Raw genomic sequence first — 20765 nt, forward strand, 5'->3', positions numbered from 1 at the left:
CGTCGTACCGTAGTTTGTGTATCACTATTATATACACATACAAATAGAGTCTCGACAGCTAGCACAGAAAATCGTGATTTATGAGCTGACAAAAATATTGATTTTTCTCAAGTTCCTTAGTCCAAATACATTTAAATATAGGTAATTACCTACCAAGTGTCGAAACTAATGACCCTCCGGTTACAGTGCAATCGATTTTAACGTTAAAAAAATATATAATATAATGCAATACTATACAACGAACTAACGAATAAAAATATAATATGATTATTTTACAAAATGCCTGCAGTTTTTCCATTACTGTATTCTTGCCACCAAATGACAGATAATTATACGCTGTCAGAATAGGTACCTATGATGTGCATCATAACATAATAGCACAAAAAATCAGAGTAGGTACTGGTTAGTTTTTTTTATGATAAATTGTATATATTATTATTTACACGCGGTAATAACAGGCGAATCCTCGCCTTAAGTAAAAGTATGTTTCCGTACTTGACCCAGGGTCAATGAAAAATGTATAAGAATACATAAAGCGATTAATTTGTGTTTTAAAAAATATATTTATGAAACAGGCACAACTGCAAAAACGATATAATTTAATAGTTGCAAATAACATAATACATATTATATTTTATTATTTTTGTTATTATGTTTAATCGCTCGAATAATTTATTTTACATTTCAAAATTAAAATGTAAATTAACATATAATGAAAACCACAATGCAATAAGCGTGGTGGCGGCGGTGATTAAATGACGTTATAAAATTATAAATAATAAGTACATAATAATTTATAAAGTTTTTGTTTACTAGTATTTGTTTATTATGTAGGTAGGTGTTATTATTTTTATTTCTAGTCGTTGTAACACACTGACATGTATACGAGTATACCTACCATGTTTATCGTTTATGTATATTAGTTTTTTAAGTGTTGAACATAACGATGATAACATATTAGTCATAGCATTATAGTAAGAGTAATATTATATTATGGCTAATAAAAAAATGATATAAATTGGAAAATAATCGCTGGCTATGATTTATCAATATAATTAATAGTACCTAGACAGCCATAGGTATAGGTAAACGTATAGATATTGGGCATACCTACTACTAATATATCTTTATAAATTAAAATACACTGTAAGGTAGAAGTTTAAACTGATTGGTCCGAGGGAACTATTATTTTGATTCTAAAAGAATCGATGAAAAATATATACTAGTCTTAAAATTATATATTTTTTTAAATTTCAGTTTCACTCAGTATTCTCATTACAAGCAGGTACCTGCAGTATAGATTATTTTTTTATTCAAATTTTTTTAAATTTTTTGAACAAAATATTTTCGATGATTTAACGCCTTATTTACTTAATCTTCTTATAATAAACTCATCAATTATGAAACATTGAAACGTTTTCGCGCAATGTCCTCTTAATTCTCCTATTCTCCTAATTTTTTTCTTAAGTAATACTTATATTTCTCGCTTCGCATGCTCACTTCAAAAAAATCAGTCATGATATACCTAATAAATGTATTGTCTCATAACTTTAACGTGCTGACTGATCACTGATATATGGGCTTCACGCATAACTTGCTACAAAACTGAACTATCGTAAAAACAAAAAACCCAATTACAAACACACGGATAATGTTTTTAACGTCAAGTTCCATAATAGGTCGATTCACTCAAATTTTTAAACTAACGGAGCTAAACGTGATCTTCTGAGCGTATAAATTTACCATGTTATGCTGTACTTTTAAGACGGAGACAACAATAATGGATGTGTAGGTAGCGTCCTCTTAACATAATAGGCATAGCCAATAAGTAGGTATATATTTTTAAATTCTTAGCCTAGCCGCGACTATATAGGTGGAGCATGTAGAAATATTATACTACATTTATATCGTGATCGTTTCTGCAGGTGGCAAATGTTTGGTATCTGGTACTTTGTAGCCTCGCAGGTGGGTCAAAATTAGAAATAGATCTCAAAGGAGCCATTGAGAATTAGTGTGGTACGTGCGGGGTCGTGATGCCGCGCCGTTCACTTATGTAGTTTATGATGTTATATTAAGTGTAAGTTCAACAGTCAACACGGGCCAATAGGATAAAAATGACTGATGTGACCCACTTTTATAATTTGCAGCGTTTTTAAATATTTTTGCTATATAAGCGGTACCTGCAGGGCACATCAAACCTTCAGAAATTATTTTTGAAGTCTGATGCTAAAGCTAATATCGTTGGAATCGAAATTTCTTATGACATCCCCCCCCCCTCTCATCAATAAATTTTGATGGTTCCAGCTCTGAATCCCAATAATGGCAGTAATTTTCATAACGATTGCAAGAAAAAACTAAAATGGTTAGTAATAATAATAACAGTGGTAATAAGACAGGAACATATTTACGCAACAGTTACAACGCTTTCAGTTTTTGACTTTAATTCGATTACATTTTTTTTTTTTTTTTTGTAATTTATAAAGAAGTTATTGTTGGGACTTGTTCACCTAATATTTATACCAGCATTATGAAAATTAATATTCTAGATATCGTTTAATGTTAAAAATATTTTGGCTCTTTTTGACTTATCTATTTACATAATATTATGTTTAAATATCATGTTGATAACATTTTTATTTCTAAGTAAAAATGCTTGAGGGTGTAATATCTACGATACTCATCATAAGTTTCAGGGGTGTGCTCACAGGGGGGGTGAGAGGGTGTCATATCCCCCCTATGAACTTTTTTTATGCGTATTTTATAGTTCTTCGATAGTTTTGGTTTACTCAGAAAAAAAAATGTAGTGTGTAATGTGTACCTACCTATAATTAGTTTTAATTTAATTTAATTTTTTAGTTATGTTAAAATAATATTATCATGACAAAATAAACAATTATTTTGTCGTGCATATTATTATAAAGTATGTATAACTCATAGACCTAGGTACTAGTCTAGTATACTAAGGCACAGTATAAGGTATATTATTGTATGATTATGTTTACAGCATGATGACACAGTCTTTAATAATGATAACACGTTTCCTTACCTAAAAATAGAAATTTTCCTTTAATTAATAAAAATTATATAGTAAACTATATAGTTAAAATAATATATTAAACTTACATGTATATTAAGTATATTTACGAATGGGAAACATTTATTTATTTCAATTTGAAAGTCTAAATTTATTAAAAAGTTTGAAGTTTAAAGTTGAAAATTGAAATGTTTATTCTAAGTTGTTTAGGGGGATAACGTAAATTAAAATATAAATCCAGCGGAAGGGGGTGTAGACAAGTCAAAACTGAATATCCCCCTTCTTTCGAAAAAGCTGAGCACGCCACTGATAAGTTTAAATAAATTATAGTAAATAACATTATTTTTAATAAATAAATAATAAAAGTTACCTCCCAATGAATAATGAATTGGTCACATTAGGTATTCAAGTTTAGATAAGAATGGAATTTAAAAAAAAAAAGTATCCGTTTAGTAAAAGATTGCACTGGCCACTGGTGCTACAGTAATAGGTACATCGAAAATTCTAACTAATAGTAAATAATAGCAAGTCGCATGTAATTCATCATAAAATAACATTAATATATACTTAGGTACGATGAAAAAAGTTCATAAGCATTTGTAATTTACAAACAACGAACTCTGTCTTTTTGGGTATCGATGTTAAGTAAGTAGGTAATTTTTACAACTTAATTTTGCTTACCATATATTTATTTTAATAAGAGCTGAGGCTTTAACAGTTTTGTCGGCGTTCGGCGTTTGTAATATAAATTATGCTTTATACTTGCCTATTGCTATATTCATTGTTATTATTATTATCATCTAATTCCATCAATATAGTTTACTTGTATTCCTACACTAGTATTGATTGTTATTATTTGTAACCACAAACCATTTTAGTTTACCGGTGACAATTATTGTTCCTATTCTACCATTGTATAACATAATCGAATAGATCTATATCATGGTCTGAGCGGCCTGACTATTGCAGCAGTAATACAGTGTCATTAAAATGTGTGTGCCTCATTATATTTATTTTTCATTTAACGGTTCGTTTTTCTTTTTGTATTATTATGGAATTAACTGATAATATAATCAAAAAAGAAATAAATGACTTTTCATGATGATATAATATTTTTCTAACAGTACATTTTTAAATTAAATATACACTTTCTTAATGCAATTTATACTCAAATAATAATTTTAACATCCGTCTCCATCATTTTTTCGTATCAGTATAGTAAGCTTTTTGTCGGTACACTGATTTATCATTAGGTTCAATTGTAACACACCCGTCTCAGTGAGCTATACTCAATGACGAGGACAAAATAAGGCACAATCCAATCATAATAATATATTATATAACACACCGAGTTCTCCAGCTTTTAATTTTTGTTTTGTATCTAAATATACCTTTTTCTTTCACATATTATATTTTGGTTAAATTTTATGATTTCCATTTGCATTAATTCCAAATACAATAATTTATAATTTAATCGTTTATAGGAATACTCAAATATGGCTCTGAAAAAAGTGGCTAAGTTTACGTCTATGCTATACGTGTAGATAAAATATTACAATAAATCATTTTCACGATTTCTCAGTGATTTTCTTGGTATTTTCTGTTATTTTCAGAAAAGTTTAGCATTTTTGGTACGGCGTGGCACATCCATTTTTCATTGCTTAGTTTTTAGGTTATAGGGTAATACCTACGTTAAAAATCGGCAATTAATGACTTTTAAAACTTGAAATTTCGTTGTCTAATTATTTTTTCTTGACAGACACGATGGCATTAAAAATGTTTCGATTTTAAGAGGACGTATATTAATACTCGCATCATTGTCTCCTTCTTACGCAACATATATAGCATGTTTTGAGCTCAGCAGACCACGATTAGCTCCGTTAGTTCAAAAACTATAACAGAGTGAATTGGCCTCTTATAAAATTTAAAGTTAAGATTATTATTTGGACAACCTCGTGGGATTTTAATTTTACAGCGAGTATTATATATAAGTGTTATGTGATATACATCAAACAACTTACAGTTTAAAAATATATACTTATGTCATGTACATCTGTAAGAAAAACTCGTATAAATGGACTCTAAAATTATTCATATAATACCTCATAATGTGAAACTTACATAATTTTATTGAACTGATAACAGCACACAAGTGCATGACCTCTGCTTTAACAAAACAGATTCATCATGTTATAGATGTCTATATAATGCTGGAATTGCTCGTATAATAAAATAAACTTTATAAATGAGCACCTAATGACCATACATTTAACGCATAATGCTATTGAAGATCCTATGGGTTAATCTTAATTATATAGTGTTGCCGTGTTGGACGTAATGTAGAACGAGATGAGTTAATAATTTCCATCGCATTAAAGTCTTTTGTGTACCAATACTTTAACATAATATGATGGAGATTATGAAATCTAAATCCACTGTAATGTCATACTTTTACTGTTTATAATATTTGACAACAATTTGATTTACAAATTGTTCAGCCTAATAGCACTTTGTAAAAACAAGATTATAAAAAAGTTATTGATATATTTATCATGGACAATATTGCTACCCGATTGGAATCAAACCTTTCAAATTTATTTATGTATAAGTTACCCATATATTAAGACAAAAATTAGTGAATTGCGAAAGTCAGAATGAAATTCAAACAAATGAAATGCGAGTAAAATTAACCGATTTATAGCTATTATATTAGAGTGACTCACTCCACCACGATGCACATCAATTAAAATATAATAAAACTATAAGTACCCATAATTTTCAAATTTTTTCTTTTGAAGTTAATTTATTTTTTTGTATATTTTAATATAGGAACTATATTTTGAACATGATTACTGCCGAGTTTATTTCAATACATTGCAGGTGTACTGATTAGGAATTATAAATAAAATAACCATACAAATTGATTTTTTTTTCAATTTACATATCGCTTTATTGGACTTTAATTAAAGTTTTTACAAATTTCGGGATTGGAATCATATTATTACATTTGAGTCATTACGAGCAGTATTATTTGTTGAATTGTGGTGGTTCTAATTTGGCTTGGGCCACTTGTTGGGCTACTGCTCGTTGAATGGCCGGATGGACTCCAGGTCCGGTTGGTTGATATCCGTTTTCATCAGCTACGTATGCAACTTCAATTGGAATTCCTAAAATAATTTTTAATTTATTATTATACCTATGTATATATATTTAAGACGGTAGGTATACAATCAAAATATATAAAAACATATTTAAGTATGTTAATTATTAAGTCGAATATATATATATATATACAGATTGCATTGTACAATTCACGCGAGAAAAATATGACGATTGATTTATCGAAAGCTTAAAAAATATATTTTTTGAAATTATATAATAATATTATATTGTACGTCTAATGCGTTTATTATACACATAATGTTACCTATTGTACCTAACGTTCGACGGTGGCTAGTAATAACTTTACCGATATAATAATATAATATCATTATACAAACCCAAATATTGATACATAATAGATAAGAATGTAATATAGGTACCTAAAAACCTTTTATATATTATATATATATATATCATGTATAATATATTTATTATGTTTTAGTTAGTGTTATGCGCACTCCATCTCTATTGTCGCGCGTTTATGTGATTAATCTATTGTATACAATATTGTTTGTTATATAGTTTAAAATAAATAATGCTACCATCGTATTACTATAATATTACCACCGCGGTATACAGACGAAACGAGAAGTAAAAGTATTTCGAATAATTGTATATCTTCGAGACTGCCGCCTATCAATCGCTGTCGACTATAATATTATCATTATATCGACGACTTCCATCCGATGATTGCTCCCGAGTCGTATCTGTATATCTTACGCGTATATAGGTCGACTGCGCTGTACATTGTATAGCTTTCTGCACATAGGTTGTGACCTACAAACTCCGGTGGACTGCACTCGTCCTCATCCCCCGCGATTAGGAAATGATGAGACCCGCGAATCGAATATGATGGAGATTGAACTTAGTTACGAGTCATTCGTCGCAATTGCAACTACACGAGCTTACAGCGCATTATTAATATTGTAATGTTATTGTGCGGTTAGGTACCTTCTGGAGTTATAGCGGAGTACGATCCTTGGACGGCCATCACTGGCGGGTATCCTTGTACGGCCGGATACCTCAGACCTCCCGATTCCTGTCTCTGAGTTCCGTCGGCGGACTGGTAACTGTAAGCCGAGCACCCGATGACGAGTATATTACAATTTAATTATATAACTTAATGTGCGTGTAAAACACTGTTATTGTACCTATAGCGTGGTTATGCGCGGTACATGATGTAGTACCAAGGTAATATATAATATAGGTTACTGATTAGGTCTAAAACACGGTAAAACCACGGCGGCTCACCTGAAAGTGTAACTGCCCTCCGGAGAGATGTCGAACGACTGCTGCAAGATCGGCACGAACTGCCCGTTGTACGCTGGGTTTTGTCCGTTGTTGTAGAACCGCTGAGCGAACTGTGGCGGCAGCACGCCGTTGAACTGTTGCGGGTACGCTCCGTTGAACTGTTGCGGGTACACTCCGTTGAACTGTTGCGGGTACACTCCGTTCGGTCTGAAGCCGTTGAAATAAGGAGATGGCGACGGCAACAACGACGGTGCGGGCGAAGTGGAGACGATCTGAACGGATGCTGGCTGCACCGTCTGCGCAAAGCAGCTCGCCACCATCAACAGAGCCGTTATTCCGGCGAAACGCAGAACCTGCAAGACGACGGCAACGAGAAAAAACGTAAATATATTTTTATGAGCTCGTTTTTTTATATCGGCAAAAAATACGATGTGTTTATATTGGACTTGTATGTTATTGTTGCATTTCGTCTGACGCGCAAAAGAAGCCGCGACGAAGACGTCGTGCTAGATACGACTGTTGGAAAAAATCTAGAATAGGTATACGCGACAGGTCGTCAACTCACCACTTTAGAGACAGACATGATTTTTTGCTGCAGGTAATGAAACTCTTAAACTTTTGCTGTGACTGTCTATACGACGATGAAGGTTGTTGTGATAGGTATTATATCGGTATAATATATTATGATGATGGTGTCTGTCGGACGAGCTCGTAGGATCAATACTGATTTTTAGATGGCCGAAACGGTCGTTTATAAACATTTTATGACCACTACAATCTCCCCCGTTTTGCCTACTCCTCCTGCAGTGATCTGCATCATCGGCAAAATATAACGAGACATAACCCTGCTGCACGCTCGTTGTTATTGAGCAACAGCAATATAATATACCACCGAGATCGAGCTGAGATGTTTTTAGGTATATAATATAGACATATATACAGCTCGTATAATATACCCATCCCATCGCCGTCACCGCCGTGCGATATACGCGCATATATAGATATTACGATGTACCAGTTATGGGCACGTATTAATTTTATTAATTGTTTTAACTGTGGGAAGAATATAAGTATTATACGTGAAAGAGGTGGTTTGCAAAACGAATTGCAGTTAGATCGCCGGCAAGCCACTATCATTAGAATGTCATACATATACTACTGCACATCATGGTGTATATATATTGATATATATTTATATCATATATATAAATGTATGTGTATGTAATTCGTATATACATAGGAGGTACCTATATATACTATATACTACTACACAACTTTTACGTTACCGAGCTGTTTTGCCTTACGGGCATATATAATATTAATAAAGGTCGTCGCAGTTCTGACGCTCTTTAATGCATATCATACATATAGTATATATTTTTATATTTTTCATTAAAATATGTAATATGTATGTATTATAGTATAATGGAATATATACATCCATTATATATTATTATATATACCAACTAAACCAACCCGCGAGTAAATATAATAATAATATATATATATGTATATATTTACTAACCCGTTCATGAATTATTCAATCAAAAGTGTAAAGACAACTGCAGTGTTATGTATATACGCGATAAACCTACGTTATATTAAACATATTATATCATACTATTCATACTGCTTAAACGTCTTCGAAAACTCGTGCAAAACATATACTATATTTATTCACGTTTTCGAAACACATAATAATTATGGTTTTGAAGTAACACATAATAATAATAATATGAGATAGTTCATTAAATAATTGAAATAATTCATAAGTATTAATACTGTAATTACTAAATTACATATTTATAAAATAATATTAAAGGGTATAATGGATATTTTGTATTTTAGTTGCAGTATACTATTTAGTATTTTTTATTTTTTGAAGTAAATAATTATTTTAATTTTAACTTTTATAGTAATACTAGCGTTTTATAATATAAGATACATAATAGATACCTATGCCGCCTCTGCACGAGTATAAGTCCTAATTATGTACTTTTGTTTACAAAGTATTAGCCAACAGCTGCAATTTGTAAATTTGTTCACAATGATTGTCGATTGATTTTAAAAATTATTACTATCTTAAAGTTTAGATACTATACTATCTGGGTTATATTAGTATTACACATATTCAATTTAAATATTAATTTTTTTTAAATGCATCTTTAGCATCGGCGATAGGGGCCATTGGCTTTATATAGAATATATTATATTTTTTTATGATAACAATTCGATTACAATTTACATTAATTTAGTAGGAAGACTTAAAAATGTATAACTATTTGTTTGTGTTTTTCTTAAATGTATTTATTCAAGTCAATGCGTCTTTAATTTTTTTTTTTTTGTTCAAACTGTTAGAGGATTCTGTACAACCTCTGCCGAAATCGCATCACACAAAGTTCGAAATACCCAGAATACTAGGTACCTACATACATCACACGTAATGTAGATAAATTAACAATAATTAAAAATGCATATATTATATTTAATGTTAAATAATTAAAATAATGGTATCTAAATAATATATAATTATATTGGCGTGTTAAAAAATTAAAATTTGCTCAACACGTCAACTATCGATCAATTAGTTATAAATAGGTGAGTATGAACATAAATATTATAAAACCTATTAAATATTACCTACCTATATAATTATTATATAACATATCGCTAAACAGGCGACTTCGGACTTTCGGAGGTGCTATCCGAATATTTTATATTATTTCTATGGTTGTTTAATAATTTTTCTTTGTAATTCGTGCATTATTATTACAGCATATCGGAAATAATATATCATGATAATAATATAATACATGCGCTGGTACAGTCGAATCATCTATATTCCTACAAGTATTGAAGTAGGTATATAGATACTCAACTTAAACGCAGGTATGTTTAATTCGCATAAAATCATATCGCCAAAAATTACCTAAAATTACACCAACCAAAATACAGGAAATTTAGATGATTATGACATTGGAGCGGTACACGTATATTGCTGTAAGAAATAATAAGTCCCTAACTTGCATTATTGTAATTAGTGGGCCTTTAATAGGTATTTACGATTTACCTATTATATAGTATTATATAAAAGCGGGATTTACTAGTGATTATAATAGCTCGACGCTTATTATAATTGTTGTACATTGTTTGTTCGCGTAGGTCCTCAGATGTCTCGACTTAAAAGACTTAAGACACATAATTATATAACCAGGTATTATATTATAATATATATATATATATATACATGCACTATAGATCATGACTTAGTATTTTTATTTGTTGATAAATTTAAACGCATTAAGGTTAAATACAGTAAGCTTGCTATAGTGTGTACACAGTGATTCATTGAACCGACTACCATAGACCACAGAAATTACCTCAGTCGTCTTTAAATGATTTTGATAAAAAAAATGAAGAACTATTATAATATATAGTTAGTTCCTCTAATTATTGTTCCTATACCAGAATTTTCATCTCAAAATCACGGGAATTGACAAAGCTTACTGTATAATATAAAGTTAATCTTAAGTCAAAAGACAAAGCTAAATCGGATCCATGTTTTTTTTTTTTTTTTTGAGGGGTCAGGAAGAATTTTTCTTTTCAAAATAACCTGTAAGAGCTCCAAAGTTCCACACCCATCAAAACAATGTTTTTTTAACTTTGCCCTGTAGAACCTTGCATGGGGTTCCTCGAATAATTCGTATAGGAATTTTATAACTATAACATTTCTTCCCTTTTTTTTTGATTAGTTATTTATGGATGGTTGTAAACTCTTTCAATTTTTAAAACCAGTAAACTATCTCGGGTCAATATTATATTTATCTGAAAGAAATGTGTATACTCTCGTGGTGAGTTTTTTTTTTAAATTTTTATTTCTAATTAACTTTTTAAAAGAAATTTAAATGTATATTTGATTTATTTTATGATTTTGTATTCATTTATATTTTGTATTATAATAGCCTATTACAGCTAAATGTGTTAATTTTTATTATTATATAATTTACTATTTTTTTTTAATGAAATGTAATAGTACTGAAGTAGTTAGACCAGGGGGAGTTTAACACCTGCAGGAGAGTTTACAACCATAGCCCATAACTATTATTAACTATAACTGCCTATAGCTATTATTAATAATAATCCACATGAAAAAATATTATTGTTTGGTGTTCAGTAATCCAAAAATCTTAAAAAACACTAGCTGTTCTATACAATGTTTCAAATGAAAAAATAAATAATTAAATGAACAAAAATAATACAATATAATATAGGTAAATAAATTACAATGCCTGCATATAGTAACGTGCGGTAGGTACCATCTATTCTGTCCATCATTTAATAATGTCTATAATATAAAAATATTTTTCAAGGTTTTTTTATAGTATAAACCATGATTTGTATCAATATACTTTGATCCCGGTATCCAGTGAAGTCCTACCACCAAGACCGGATTATTTTACCCACGTTTGGAACAAAAATTCCAAGTATCATCAGAACATATTTTTAGTGTAAAAAATAACACAACATTTTGTATCCACAAAATATAAAAATATAATATAAAAACTATTTAGGTACTTTAGAAGTGCAATGTAAACTTTTGAACATTAGTACCTTGGTAGTATGTGTAAAAATAACTTTAAATCAAAATTATCTCTTTTAAAATATTAAACTATATAACACATACAAGTCCATCATAATTTCAATCAATACTTTAGCAAAAGCCGTTCTCATATAGGAATCAATCATTTCAACGAATCTTATTTCGATAATATATAAATGGAGATATAGTTTTATAACTTTTTGAATTTAAGTATAATAAATCAATTTTCAGTAAAAATCAAAAAATTGCAGTGGCGTAGCCAAGGGGAGAGCTGAGGGGGCTGCAGCCCTCCCCCCCGAAATGTTAAAATTTAAAAATTATTTCAATGATCTAAAATATTCACTCAAAAAGTCTTAAATTGTATTTTACTAATTTTAAATTGTCATCTTTATTTTGTTAGTTTTCTATAGCTTCGGCCGTGCTAATAGGTATTTAATGCACTGCTGTGTAAAAAATTTATCAGCCCCCCCCCCCCCGAAAAAAATCCTGGCTACGCCGCTGAAAAATTGCATGTGGATATATTATATATAGGGCGATTGATTTATCAAACACTCAATTTTTCAATTTTTTTTTTTTTTTAAACTAAATATATTTTTTTTTATATTTTTCACCCTTATATTTATTAGGTAAACCACTATCAACTTTTGATTTTCAAATGGTAACCTATACCTACTTAAAATTTCATAAATTAATAAAGCTATTTTTTTAATTAATTATTACGTTAAAATTTCGAATTTAGCGCTAGTAGTTTATGAGTTATAGGTATTTAAAGTTTTGATTGGCGGAGTGGAGTGGTACGGGGTTACCCCACAAAATGTTTGTCCACTACTCCGCTTGTCTAAACTTTAAATACTTATAACTCATAAACTACTCGTCCTAAATTCGATTTTTATGAATCAAAATACTTAGAAAAATATTTTGCTTAGTAATATGAAATTAAAAAACTATGTTGTCATTCAAAAAAGTAAAAAACTAAATAAATGATAAGGATAAAAAATATTTAAAAATATAATTTTTTAATAAAAGCGTTGTTTTTTTAACAAATTGAAGCTATGTAAAAAAATATTTTGAAAAAAGTCAATATTTTTTTAAATTATGAGTTTTATTTGATAAAAGAATCACTGTATAAATATATTTATTGGGCTTTTCTGGTTGAATTTTATAAATGATATATAATAAAATTTCTATGAGTACATAATTGGTGAAAATTTGCATTTAAACAATTTAAGCCACCATGTAATTTTTCAATAGGGTAGAGTTTAATAATCATTTAATAATAAACAAAATATTAATTTATAGTTAAAATACTTTTTTTAATGTTTTGTAAAAATACAAAATACAAGCTTAAAAAAGCGTGTAAGTCGTAGATGTCGCTCTGCTGTACAGTAGGTTACATACAGGTTACAAGTGGGTTACTGTAATGGATGGAATTAAATTTGAATCCGCAGTGATATTATATTATTGTATACGAAAAACGATTCTGAGCGGAGACAGTTTATCTGTCTAGGATATATTATAAATTATTAACAATTTTCAAATCTTAGATTTAAAAAGAAAAACTTTTATAAATTTCTAGCTTGAAGTTATTTGCGAATTTTTATGATTTTTACGTATTTTTTTCAAAATTCAAACTTTTCAATGCTTATAAAAAAAAAAACTATGAATTTATTTTTATTTTCATAACGCCTCAAAACGTAATGATTGCAGACACAAAAAACACACACACACACACACATCATGGTAAAATCAATACATTCCTCGCTCCGCTCAGAATCTAAAAGACTAAAGATTGATAAATAAAAATAAATATATATAATTTTAATTTTTGTTTTTTTCTGGTATTTTAATAATAAAATAAAGAACATACCTATTTAAACAGCATTTTTGCATATTATATGGCAAATTTTTAACGTATAAAAACATGCCTTTTTTTAAATATGAAGTCCCTCGCTGTAATATTAACATATATTTCTATTCTCCAAACTTCAAATATATGAATTCAAAAAAATGTTCATTAAAACCTACTTATTTGAGTAGATGGTAAAATTGTTTTCTAGTATAAATATTATAATTTATACCTACATATAAAATAACTCAATTAGTTTAGAAATTTTTTCAGTAGGCACACTAAAAATTGGTACAAAAATTATGTATCTTAACATTCTTCACCATATTTTGGATCATACATATTTTATACATATATTTTATCTTTTATCTTTATTATACATGAGAGTATAACCTACGATGTAACCCATGATAATCATCTGCACGATTTAATGATACAATAATAATAGGTATTTTTGACAGTTGTAAAGAAACTAAAAATTAGAAAAAAACTTAAAAGTAATAATATGCTACTCAACCTATTTCAAATCACACTCAAATCGAGTGAATCTTATAATGTATCGTTACGTCAAATTATATAATTACCATAAATTATGTTTGGAAGAGATGTACCTAAAGAACAATAAGAATAATTGGCAGAAATAAATATCGAAGTTTGTAGATTACAGCTTACAGGTAATACTTTATAGGTACGTGGTAATGCTTCTTCTTTTACTATTTAGACACTGTTTATGACTCACGAGGATATGCGTTAGTTATAGTACGTAATATATGTATTTAGTATGTACCTTGTGGCTTATACCTAAGCTATATATCATACGATGGATAATGTATTAATGTATTAACATTATTATATTATGATGCAACTTGTCAAATCAATGTTAAACAATATATATTATAATATCAAATTTTCTTAATTTTAAACCGACGGCCATGGAAATAATATTCTTGAACATTTTTTTTTCATCCACTATTTATAACATAATGACATAATAATGATCCGTAATATATAAAAATATGAAATAATATTTAATATATCAATTGTTAATACTTAAAATATGGAGGTAATGTGAGTTATTGACATTTGATTTTTATCCATTTTATGCTACAATAGTACAGCGGCATTAACTTAATATAATGTATGCAAATCAAATTGTTTTTTTTTTTGAAAGAATTGTGTGCAACGTACAAAACCACATTTGACTGAATTATTACGTGACGTGTAGGTCAAAGGTGATACCTACTAACTTCAAAGTAGATTTCAATAATATTAAAAAAAGAGCCACCTTCTAAAAACCAATTATCGTTTTTAGTTCTATTTCAGTTGTATATGGAAAAATTGTTAATTTACAAGTTTACAACCGGTTTCACGACTCGGATCTGGTGCTACCGCGCCTGTCAAACATCAAATTAAGTATTACTATAGTATTATAGGTAAGTACCATCATCGCCTAACGGCATACCTACACAATTCACAAATATTGTGAAACAAAAGTTAACAGTTGTAATACGGATATCTCGGTAAAAAAAAAAAGGATTCATAAGGATGAATTACAACATAGGATTTGGATTATACCTAAACTGAATATTACATAGATATTTGACTTTTACGATCAAACCTACACGAAATACGAATTTGTATTTGCTTCAGCTTTCTGCTACCCCTGTCGATATTATAATTTATGTTTGTAAATACTCTCTTATAATATTAAGAAATAGTTTATGAGTTTCTCATATTAATGTTTTTATGAGTATATGAACTACAATAATTTATAATGATCGTTCAAGAGTTATCTAATTAAAATTTTTACTTTGGCATATGCCTAATTTTTTATATCTGTGTGCATAATAACACCCATTATACATATATGGATAGCAGATAAGTAGCGCAGGAAACTCAAAATCATGATTCAAGTGTGCAAAGTAATTTTTAATTTTTTAAACCGACTGTACAGCGTTACGGCATTGACATCACAACTTTTATAAACGTACAACTAATATTATAGGTATACCTGACTAATATAAGTACATTTTTTTTTTACTTACTTAGGTATAGTGTGTTTTTGTCGTGACATTACTCTTTTTCGAGATAATCTTTGGCGATTTGGTACCACAGCTCGTAATTGTATTTAGAAATATATAATAATAGGTTTTATTTATCTGCAATGCAATGTGACAAATGTAATAATAACTGTTGTAATAAAAATAATGACCAATGAAATCGCGTCATCCATAACACCAAAAACGTAGATAATCTAACACCGTCTTATATAGGTACCTACACAAATTATGTATATGTATAACTGTGCCATTATATAACAAAGATAATACATCGGCTAACGCAGACCTGCAGTATAGAGAAGTTCTGACGATCACGATAATATAGTCATAAGTGAATTTTTGGGAGGACTAGGAGTCAGCTTCCCACAATGCGACTATGCGAGTGATTCCGAAACAGCATTTTGTCAAACAATATATTATCTTTGAGTAGGTATTCTTCGTACTTAGTTCATATTATGTACTATTACTAAAATATTTAAAATTTTCAAATATGTCTAACCATTGCTCACTTAAGGGTCAAAAAAATACAAATTATATTTATTATATATTGTATATATTTATACAAATTCGTATTTATTATAATTAATAATAAGTATAAGACATGCAAATAGATATTTTTCCACTTTAAGGAACATTTAGGAATCTAAGATATAATGTTTTTGGGTAAAGTGTAGTAAAAAAATATGCAGTAGCATACTAAATGTTGTCAGGAGTTTAATTATGTTTCAATTGCTGTTTTTATTGTTTTTTTTTTTTTGTGTTTATTATTATGTTTTATTCAATCTGTTTCAAAGGAGAACAATAAGAATAATTGATGATAGAAGCTAAGATAAATAATAATAATAATAATATATAAAATTGCAGATTTGACGGATTGTAGAGGCCTCCCAGTGTAGGTACAACGACATGAGTAAGATTTTCTTATAGGCTAGGTTATTATTGTATATATATTCTCTTAGGCGTTAGGCTAGCTGGTCGCGACACCACTGTCTTTTTAATCTTTTAGTTGGGTTACCTGGGATAGAAACAGATGATAGGTCAGAGATTAAGGGATTTGTATGGTGGGCCAGGCAGCTATTGAAACGCTTATAATGTGTTTTCGCTAATTCAGAGACATACGGAATTTTGAGGTCGGAGTGTAGGGTGTGATTAGAGACAAAGAATGGCGCTTTAAGAATTGTACGTAGAGGTTTTGATTGAAATCTTTGGATGTTGGAGATTTTAACAGCGCCCCATAGTTGGACCCCATAAGTTTTTATTGTTAAAAAAAAAAAACAATAAACAAAGCCTTATGAAAATCGGTCTTGCGAATATTGGTTAGAAAAACCCAGATCAAAAGCATTTTAAATATGTTAAAAAGATCCAAAAACTAATAAATATCTATAAACATTTTTTTGAATTATTAAATACTAGCTGTCTCGCTGTGAGGCCTGTGCCAAAGATTTCTATTTTCTATAAATATAATATGTTTGTAAAAAAACGTATATCATATACCAAATACCATATTGAAATTACAATATAAGTAACTAGTTATCATATTATATTATTATTTACCTTAACCTAACTAACCTTGTTTATCAAACCATAATTCCGTTAGCTTTTTTCAACAGTTTTATTGTTTCGTGTATTTGAATGCTTCAAATACTAATTTTCGTGAAGGCAGATTTCCCAGTTCTCGTGCCACAATTTTTGGAAAACGTAGATATAGGTAGATACTTGCAATGTTAACGATACATCACTGTATTTTTCAGTTAGCCATTTATAATTGAAACGCAAAGCCTCTTTTTTCTTTAATCATAGAATTTATATGCTTATATCTACTATATGCTTTGCCTGCCGATTTGTAAATTTCTCCGTGTTGGAGGTAAATATATGCTTGCATAATAGCTTGTACTGTTACCTATAAATCAATCAAACTTAAATAAATATTAAAATCAGTCGAAAAAATGAAAACATGAAATGTGAATTTTATTTTAACAATAATTTAGATATTATTTTTGTGCTGTGAATAAATTAATAGATACAAAATGTCAAATATTTGTGGGAGGTGGCATTTGACACCATCAAGCCCCTACTCTTTTTATACTGCATAATGATGGGTATTTTAATTAATGATTTATTAACTCGTTGTATATTATTTTCATAATAACGTTACCATTACCTACGCATTTTCGAAAAAGGTAGTATAGATAATATTTATGTACGTCTATACGTATAATGAGTAGAATAATAAAAGAGACATGATGGAGATGAGTATTATGACGTCATAATTTTGAATGATTGGAGGCGGTGTGTTTTAAAAGCAAAACGTATAATATAATAATATAGTGTTTTAATGTTTTATAAAAACGTCAATATATCATTAGATACTCATTACATAAGGTCACTCAAAAAATAATAATAATATATTTTCAACAATAAATTTAATGTGGATAATTTATTAAAGTGTCAATTTTTTGAAAAAATTATATACCTAATTTCCCCGATAAACGAAACAAAAATCAAAACAGTAAATATTATTGAATTAGTCACCAAATGCTAATTCAGATTCTTAAGAATCACAAGAAATACAGGAACCAACAAATTTCAAAAAAATTCTATAAGTAACACCTTAGCCCAGTTAGCCCACATATTTTTCAAACACAATGCTATAGATCTATTATTCTTAGTAGGTACTCAATATTAAACAAGTAGTTACAACTCAGAACTCTTTCACGTGTCGAGATCGGAGATATAATATTTGTACTGTTAAAATATCAATTGAAAAAAAAACTCAATATAAGAGGAACTCGTTAAAATTTATATAATACAAATTATATTTAATACATAGATATTTTCAAAAAAATAAAATCCACCAAACAATATGCAGAAGAATAAACCAATTTTTTATGAAAACCTGAAGTTATTGTATCTCCACAGTTCACTCTTTTAATAGAACATAAAATATCAAGAATTTGATGATAATATAATAGTCTTTGAGTAAGTATTTTAAAAAATACCAAAAGCAGATTTTGAATGTTTGTGTTGTTTAAGAAAAAATAGATAAGCTGCTTTCTGATTTACTGTGTATGAATGTATGATGTAATAATTTATGTATGGTTGCAACTTGAAATTACTCTTCGCTAATTCATTAGGTTTCAGGAATGTGCGATTATTTTTATTTTTTTAAATAATCAATTGCTCATTAAAATATTAAATGTTATATTATTAATCGATTAATATATTATTCCAATTATTAGATTATCCGCAAGTCAATTGAACGATAAGATGGGAGTTAAAATGATTTATTTTGTACTTATACAATGAATCAATCCTGCAATAATAAAGCTAGATCATAAATCGTTATACTTGACAATGATAAATATTAAATATAATCGTCATTAGAACTTTCGATTTTTAGTGGACAACAGGACCTCTTATTGGGTCTTATTTTTCATCTTGGTTTATTGCTTTTATAGTTGTTATATTGAATATGTCAGGCTATATTTAGCCTTAAATTCTGAGAAACAATTTTTGAAAATGATGTACACAAATTTTAATTTAATTTGACCAAGGATATATAGGTGTAAAATTATTTATATGCTGAGCACAAAACTTATGTAAAATGATATACGCACGATAGAAATATGTTTTTGATTGGTTAATTTTTTTTTTGCTTATCTTCAGTCAAGCATAATTTAACGTTTTTTAGGATTTCAAATCGTATCAGCTAACACAAACCTTCCAAAGTATACTTCAAGTAAAATATTTTATCACGAGTTTCATTACGATTTACGTAAATATGATCAATAATTTATCTAAATTGACTAACAAAATTGACATACTTTCTTTACCCCACTTAAAAGTGAAAATTAATTTTTCATAAGTTTAAAATACCTAAAAAAATTCTTACTTCAAAATTAAAATACAAAAATATGCTACCGGATGGGGGCTAAATAACATAACATTTTATTATCTTCAAATTTAATAATAAGTCAATTCAGTATAATATAAAATATTTCCATAATATCATAGGTTCGAGGAACGTTTACAAGTGAAGGAACCATGGGAGTGAGTAAGATCACTAGATTTACTGAATGCTGCCATTAATTTGGATAGGTACCTAATACTATATTTACTGTATTTATTTTTTTTATACATTTTATGTAACGAATGCAGTTTAGCCCTCGAGCGGTTTGTTTTTCAAAATGAGTGGTTACTAATATGATGAATTTAAAATAAAATTTGATCACACTTTTTTTAGAATTTATAGTTAAAACATTTCAAGGCTTCAATATTGTGTTTTCAAGTTAAAAATACAATAAATAATATTTTGGTGGAATCAGAAATAACCCAACTTGAAAATTGATAATGTTGATAAATTAAAAAAACCTGATTAATGAATGACTGAGAGTACCCTACAGAAGATCGTTAACTTTAAAACTAAGTCACGACCCATAAATTCTGATTACCACAAGTGAAGAACACTTGTTGAAACACATAAGTATTTGAAAAAAAAATTTAAAAACATCTTGAAGACTAAACTGCATTTATGCCTAATATAAACTGGCTACTTTAGTCACATACTCACATTTTCGCTGTTTCGTGACTATAGGTAGGATATATGAATTGAATAATGAATACTTTAATTTTTCAACTAGAAATTCAAATCAAATATCAAATAGTCGAATAGCGTGATATAACAACGAGAATAGTTACCGAATACCGGCTACCATAAACCAAAATTTGATAATATAATATCACCTGTTATAAACAATATACCCGGTATAACCTATTGTTCTGTGGTATAACTTAACCATAAAACATGTGATC

At 28.8% G+C, this 20765-nt stretch overlaps 1 protein-coding gene and 1 long non-coding RNA gene across 2 annotated transcripts; both read right to left on the reverse strand.

The window, feature by feature from the left end:
- Positions 1 to 5954: 5954 nt before the first annotated feature.
- Positions 5955 to 8178, reverse strand: LOC107170242 (uncharacterized). The gene is made up of 4 exons (XM_015520310.2): positions 8013 to 8178; positions 7448 to 7800; positions 7148 to 7266; positions 5955 to 6201 (listed from the first exon to the last, which is right to left on the reverse strand). The coding sequence occupies exons 1-4, from the start codon at positions 8028 to 8030 to the stop codon at positions 6062 to 6064; spliced, it is 630 nt and encodes a 209-aa protein (XP_015375796.1). The 5' UTR covers positions 8031 to 8178; the 3' UTR covers positions 5955 to 6061.
- Positions 8179 to 15940: 7762 nt separating this feature from the next.
- Positions 15941 to 20749, reverse strand: LOC149056691 (uncharacterized). The gene is made up of 3 exons (XR_016190722.1): positions 20524 to 20749; positions 17523 to 17853; positions 15941 to 16052 (listed from the first exon to the last, which is right to left on the reverse strand). It is a non-coding gene; the product is annotated as an uncharacterized LOC149056691 (long non-coding RNA).
- Positions 20750 to 20765: the final 16 nt, after the last annotated feature.

The sequence above is a fragment of the Diuraphis noxia genome, unplaced genomic scaffold, assembly GCF_037042655.1.
Source record: "Diuraphis noxia isolate RWA-SAM2 unplaced genomic scaffold, SU_Dnox_SAM2 contig0003, whole genome shotgun sequence".
Lineage (NCBI taxonomy): Eukaryota > Metazoa > Arthropoda > Insecta > Hemiptera > Aphididae > Diuraphis > Diuraphis noxia.